Source organism: Crocuta crocuta, unplaced genomic scaffold (assembly GCF_008692635.1).
Source record: "Crocuta crocuta isolate KB4526 unplaced genomic scaffold, BGI_CrCroc_1.0 scaffold2911, whole genome shotgun sequence".
In the NCBI taxonomy this organism is placed as follows: Eukaryota; Metazoa; Chordata; class Mammalia; order Carnivora; family Hyaenidae; genus Crocuta; species Crocuta crocuta.
Window position 1 is genome coordinate 31,721 of NW_027532678.1, and position 7,598 is coordinate 39,318.

A 7,598-nucleotide genomic window follows, 5' to 3' on the forward strand; every position below is an offset into this window, starting at 1 on the left:
TGAGGCCTGTAATTGAGGAATATGGGCAGGAAATGTGGCTCATGGTTGAGAGACACTTAGGTGACTGAAAGAATTAGAAAGGGTGATTGAAATAAGGAACTGGGAGGCTTGACTCAAGCATGATTCAGCAATCTCTTTATCCCTAAGCATTGACAAAGCTACATTATCTAGTGCACTGAGGACAGGGGAGCTAAAGTCCTTGGGGAGACAGATGGTACAGGAGAGAAGGGTAATAAAAGAGGAAAATGTAATGGAGAGAGAAACAATAACGAAATATTGAGTAAAAATTAACAGAAAAATAATGATCCTATGATAAACATGATTGATGGCCATAAACTTAAAACAAAGGCAGCCACACATAAAATTGCTCACTTGAGTGTGGTGATTAGTGCAGAAAACTGCCAAATGACTATAAGCAAATCATGTCTGCAACCTTTTACCTTGGAATTTTATAGTAAACAAAGTAGCAACTCATTCTATGAAGCCAATGTTACCTTCATACCAAAATCCAACAAACACATCATAAGAAATAAATCCATAGACCAATATTCCTAATGAATATAGATGCAAAAAGCCTCAATAAAATACTAACAAACCAAACCCAATAACATATAAAATGGATTATATGCACCATAACCAACTGTGATTTATCACTGAAATGCAAGGTTGGTTTAACATATGAAAATCAATCAGTAAAAAACATGTGATCATCTCAGTAGGTGAAGAAAAAGTATTTGACAAAATCTATCACCCTTTCATGATGAATCCACTTAACACACTAGGAATAGATAAAAGAGAACTTTCTCAACCTAATAAAAGCCATCTGTGGGGGGAAAAAAGCCCATAGTTAACATTAATACTTAGTGGTAGAAAACTGGATGCTTTACCCCTAAGTTCAGGGATAAGACAATAATGTTTCCTCTCACCAGTTCTATTCAACATTGTTGTGGAGGTTCTGGCCAAGGCAATTAGATAATGAAAAGACATAAAAGACATCCAGATTGGAAAGGAAGAAGTAAAACTATATCTGCTATCAGATAATATGACCTTATATATAGAAAATCCTAAGATATCTACCAAAAAAAATCATTAGAATTAATAAAGGAGTTCAGCAAGCTTGATGGATACAAGGTCAATATAGAAAAACCATTTGTATTTCTATACACATTAACAATTAACAATAGAAATATAAAATTAACAAGACACTTCCATTTATAATATTATCAAAAACAACAAAATACTTAAGAATATATTTAACAACAGAAGTGAGACTTGTATACCAAAATCTACAAAATACCATTGAAAAAAACTAAAGGTGATCTAACTCAATGGAACATCATCTTGTGTTTTTGGGTTGGAAAACTTAATATTGTGAAAGTAGCAATATTCTCCAAACTTATATACATATTCAACCCAATCTCTATCAAAATCCCAGCTGGCTTTTGTGCAGAAATTGACAAGCTGAATCTAAAATTTACATAGAAATATAAGAGATCCAGAATAGCCAAAATAGTCTTCATGACCTTGGGTTTGGTAATATATTCTTAGATATGACACCAAAAGCACAAGAAACAAAAGAAAAATAGATAAAATTGGATTTCATCAAAATTAAATAACTTTGTACTTCAAAGGATATCATCAAGAAAGTAAAATATAACCCATAGAATGAGAAAAAATACTTGCAAATCATATCTGAAAAGGGTCTAGTATCCAGAATACATAAAGAACTCTTACAACTCAGCAACAATAACAAAAAAGGCAAATGACCCAGTTAAAAATAGGCAAATAATTTGAATAGACATTTCTCTAAGGAAGATATAGAAAGGATATGTCCAATAAGTAAATGAAAAGAAGATCAACATCCTCAATTATCAGGGAAATGCAAATTCAAATCATATTGAGATACCACTTCACAACCACTGGCATAGCTGTAACTTTTAAAAATGGAAAACAGTGGCACCTGGTTGGCTATTTGGTTAAGCGTCAGACTTCAGCTCAGGTCATGATCTCACAGTTCATGAATTTGAGCCTTGTGTCGGGCTCTGTACCAACAGCTCGGAGCCTAGAGCCTGATTAGGATTCCGTGTCTCCCCCTCTCTCTCTCTCTCTCTGCCCCTCCCCTGCTCATGTTCTCTCTCTGTCTCTCTCAAAAACAAATAAACATTAAAAATATTAATGGAGTCCTCTGATTTGCTCATTTTAGCCACTCTGACTGGCATGAGGTGGTATCTCAGTGTGGTTTTGATTTGTATTTCCCTGATGAGGAGGGATGCTGAGCATCGTTTCATGTGTCTGTTGGCCATCTGGATGTCCTCTTTGGAGAAGTGTCTGTTCATGTCTTCTGCCCATTTTTTCACTGGATTGTTTGTTTTTCGGGTGTGGAGCTTGGGGAATGTAAACTGGTGCAGCCCCTCTGGAAACTAGTGTAGAGATTCCTCAAAAAATTAACAATAGAACTCCCCTATGACCCAGCGATAGCANACTTAATAATTCTGCACCTAGATATATACCCAAGAGAAATGAAAATTTATGTTCATACAAAAATATTCATAGAAGTATTATTCATAATAGTCGGAAATTTTAAAAAAAAACAAGTATCCATCAACTGATGAGAAGATAAATAAAATGTGTTATAGTCATGCAATGGAGTATTATTCAGCCATGAAAAACAGAATTACTGATACATGCTACAACTTGGATGAACATGCTAAGTAAAAGAAGCCAGATGTAAAAACCACATATTATATGATTCTATTTATATGAAATTTCCAGTATAGGCAAACCTATATTGACAGTGGTTGCTGGGGGACTGGATGCAGAGAGAAATGGGGAGTGACTGCTTATGGGGAAGGGGTTTCTTTTGGGGGTTATAAAAGTATGCTGGAATTAGATAGTAGTGATGATTGTACAACTTTGTATATGTAGTGAAAGGCACTAATTGTATGCTTTAAAAGGGCAGACTTTATGGCATGTGAATTGTATATCAATAAAGCTGTTATTTTAAAAAGTAGAATTATATGTCTAACAACAAAATAGGAGAAATGTACTAAATCTTTAATTCTCTATCCCAGCTAGCTAGAATAATGGCTGGCTTCCTTTTTCTTAAGAACCTTCCCCAAATTATTTACTCATTCCTTCTCCCAATGGCAGAATTATTGTATTTGCCAGTTAGCTCTGCCCTGAGCCACTAACACTAGATATTCCAGGGTCCACACTTGTCACATCTTCTATATAGCCCTTTTTCTTGTTGTGGTTGTATAGTGAATAACTCCTTTCTCCAAAAAATGTGTCAGATGAGACTCAAAAAACAGTCTTAGGCAACAGATAGAAAGGGAAATATTAGAGCATAAGCTATAGGGTATAGGTGGCCTCATTGTTCCAAAATCTTTTCCTATGATTGAGAATACTTAAGGAACCCTAGACATTTTCCCTTCTACTCTCTTCTAGATTGGGAAAATATTTTTGAAGTCTTTCAGTTAGTCTAATCTAGTCCCAATTCACATTAGTGAACTTGTCATTCTCAGTGAGAACTGGCAACCATAGAAGAGTCCAGAATTACTCTGTCACTCATTCTAATATTTGATAGCTCCTGCCATTAATGTACTAGTAACAATGTAAAAATGCTAGTAACAATTCCCAGTATTTAATCTAGGTTCCTAATGCTTAATGTAAAGGTAATCTGCTTGATGCAGATTACTTCTTATTATATCCTCCGTAGAGAGTGAGAAGAGATAGTGTTGATTTATATTTGGAAAACAGTGCCTAGGAAGGAAATAGTAATAGGAACTAGGATTTTTTCAGAGAATGACAGATCATCGGTTTCTAGACATTTGAAATACCCCTGTAGATAGGGCTTTCCCAAACTTGTCACAGGACTATGGGTAAAAGTTCACAAAGGATATAGAGAAACATAATTGATAAAGAGGAATTTATGTTCAACCTTTGTGAGTTATCAAGGCCAAACTAATCTAGCCATGTCACCACTTCCCACAAGCTAACATAATGACAGAGACTCAGACAAGCACCATTAGCAAGAAGAGTCCCATCCAAGAAGTAAAGCTCTTGGAAAACCAGATTCCCAAAAGAACCATCACTGCCATCCTGCCCAGACCACCTTACCTAACTGAAATTGATTGGAGACATTCCCACATGTTTGCATTATCTCCGGGCTATTCCATCCTAAGGGGTATAATGCACAGCCTGAGCTTATCAGCAACCCTGGAAAGAAAAGCATACACATAGGTAGAAAAAGTATAACAAGTCTTCTGTCACCCAAAATTCTCTCTGAATTAGCTCAGCTACAATTCTGCCTCTTGTTTCCAGAGTTTACCTTTCCCCATTAACCTTAAATGTCTATGACACTACCAACTCAACAGAATTTCTTTGCCATGTCATAGGTAGTGAGTTGCAGTAGATAGTAGAGGGAACAACTTATAAATAAAAGGCAGTATTAAGAATTAAGACAGGCCAGTGAACTTTTTACAGCCAAAATGTTTTTGACAAAGTCTTACAAAGCTAAGTTGGTCTCTCCAATCAGACAGACTCTTCTTCTATCTTGGTCTGATTTTCAAGGATAACAATGTAGAGAATGTTACTCTTTCCTAAAATTCAACCTTTTCTAAGAGTCAAATGGGTCCTTACTAGTTAAAGGTAGGTCATGGTTTCTACATCTTGGACTCAGCTGCCAGACTGACCTCTACAGAAAGCATATACATTGGGTAGGCTTCTCCTGGTGAGGAGAGCACCACACTGCTTCTTCCAGAAATACTGTCTTATTCTGAGAAATAATTTCAGCTTAATGCTAAGCATCTCTCCTTTATTTGGCTTCCAATACATTCCACTGTGCCCCCTGTCTTCATCTCCATTTTGTTTAGGTTATTTGGTCACTACAGAGAAACTATGGGATGTTAGTAATAACCTTACTGTTCTGACCAGAGATACAAATCTGGGTCTTCTTGCTGACACTGTCTTTTTAGACAACTGCATCATCCTCAGCTCTTCCCTACTGCCTAGGTTTACATTTTATAACCTATGTCCTCCCCCTCCCTCATGTCTTTGGTGACAGTGGGTTGGACTAAGCATGACAGCTGACACAAAAACAACCAAATTCATTGGCTGCTCAGTGATGGGTGATATCATATCCTGGCATGAAGATATCAGTTGGGCCTGGTTCTTCTTTCTGGACAGTTTAATCAAGAAACAGAGATGCTGAGCTAATTGGCAGATAGGGCAAAGCTTAGGGAAGAAACACCAAGAGGTAGAACCAAGTCTGTGTCAAGCTTAAGCCAAATTAAATCCAAAGTTCTAAATAGACATCAATTCTGGGTAGGCTGAGCAAACTGTTTCCTAGAGGGAGAGAATGCAGTGGCATGAAGCAGACACACCATGGTGAAGAACTGCACACTTCCCCCGAAAGAGCTAGAGAAAATCCAGTCCTTCCCAATGGCTTTCCAGTTCCACTTTCCTTGTGTTATAATCAACTCCCTTTTTAGTGAGAGAGCTCAAGTGAGTCTCTTCTACTTGCAACCAAGAGAGCCTAATTACAAGAACATTATACTTGGGTGCCACACCAGAGGTTATGGGAAGGTCATGTGCCATGAATATAAATGCAAAAACTAATAACACAGAACCTCCGCAGAGCAGGTGTTTGATCAATGATGAATGAATGGCATATTTATAGGTTTCAGAGCTCCAGGGCTCAGCTGGACAGTGAAAGGCAGGCTACTCCAGGGACTGCTGGCCTCACCTTCACCTCCCTTTCCTCACCGAGGAAGATTCCACATACACTCTGAGAAGCTTATAAGTCTACTTTGCCTTAAGATGAGTCCTTTTGGAAGAAGACCACAAAGTACTCCAAACTTGTCTGCAACATGGAAATCAGCTTTTCTTAATATTCAATGAGTCCAGAGAAAAAGGTGACGACCTTAAGAAATAGCAAGAAGAATTTAAATAAGAAAAAGGAGATAACTTTCTGACAATAAGAGAGGATTTAGAAACTAAAAGAATGACCAATTAAAATTAGAAATTCCCGATCCATTCATCGGTTTATCTATACCATGGAATACTACATGGCAATGAGAAAGAATGAAATCTGGCCATGTGTAGCAACATGGATGGACCTTGAGGGTGTTATGCTGAGCGAAATAAGTCAGGCAGAGAAGGACAAATATCATATATTTGCACGTATAGGAGGACTAGGAGGAACTTGATGGAGGAACAAGGGGGAGAAGAAGGGGGGAAATGGTGGGGGAAAGGGAGAGAGGCAAACCATGAGAGACTCTTGAATGCTGACAAAAACTGAGGACTGATGGATGTGGGGGGGGGGGGGGATGGGCATGGAGGAGGACACTTGTGGGGATGAGCACTGAGTGTTATGTGGAAACTAATTTGACAATAAACTATTTGTAAAAAAAAACAAAAAACAAAAAACAAAAAACAAAAAAAACAAAACAAAACAAAACAAAAAAAAAATTTAGAAATTCCCTTGAGTGGAATGCTTTAAATTAGAAGGCATTCTTATCTGTCTGATGGTCTTAAAGGAAATGAAACTGGTCACTCAAAGGTCTTTGTAGGCTCTGGAATTTATCCAGTGGCAATGGAATGACAGTCCTATTTGTTTAGGGATCTCTTTGTTGTGTGTGTGTGTTTGTTTGTTTGTTTTTACCACAGATGAACTGAAATCCTATGATATGAGGAGGTATGAGCCACAGTATGGAGCTTAGAGTATGTACAATAGGTTAAAGACAAAATGGGAAATGAATCCTAAGCCTTTTCCTGCTTCTGCTTCTGGTACTTATCCTTTGAGGGAAGATATACTAAAAAGTGAGCGTTTCCACACACACTAGGAAGAAAAGAACACAGGTTTAAGAAAAAACGGCAGTTCCACTTTCCAACCTCCACGTTCAGATCCCTGGGACTGGCATGGACTCTGATTGCTTAAGCAGGAACTAGTGCTGGCCAAGTGTCTGTCTTGCCATGGCAGGGGGATCCTTCCACTTTCTTCAGCCCTCTTTTGTTCCTCAGACTTTACTGTAATGAGGAGCTCAGGTCAGAAACTATCTCCTCCAGGAAGCCTTTCTCACTATCCTCAAGGTCCCCGTCCCCAGCCTAAGTTACATATTCCTTCCCTCTGTTCCCACAGCACTTTGTGCTTACTCCTGTGATTAAAATATCCGGTGATATATATCTTTCATAACTGGTTGTGGTCTGCTCCCCTCACTAAAGTGTGTGTTCCTTCTGGAGGGTACTATGCTAAGTGAAATAAGTCAGTCAGAAAAAGTAGATATCATATGTTCTCACTCGTATGTGGAATTTGAGAAACTTAACAGAAGACCATGAGGGAAAGGAAAAAGTTACAAACTGAGAGGGAGTCAAACCATAAGACACTCTTAAATACAGAAAACAAACTGAGGGTTGCTCTTGGGGAGTAGGGGGGGGAGGTGAAAATGGATGATTGCCATTGAGGAGGGCACTTGTTGGGATGAGCACTGGGTGTTGTATGTAAGCGATGAATCATGGGAATCTACTCCCAATGAATGTATTCTTTTTTTTTTTTTAACATTTTTTAATGTTTTATTTATTTCTGAGAGAGAGAGAGA

At 37.9% G+C, this 7,598-nt stretch overlaps 1 protein-coding gene across 1 annotated transcript in view; it reads right to left on the bottom strand.

Moving 5' to 3' along the window:
* Nucleotides 1–7,598, bottom strand: part of LHFPL1 (LHFPL tetraspan subfamily member 1) — a 40,147-nt gene that overhangs the window by 24,287 nt on the left and 8,262 nt on the right. The window contains exon 2 of the mRNA XM_077780708.1: nt 4,120–4,218. Coding sequence (XP_077636834.1) covers nt 4,120–4,218 — 99 coding nt within the window. The remainder of the gene's footprint in view (nt 1–4,119; nt 4,219–7,598) is intronic.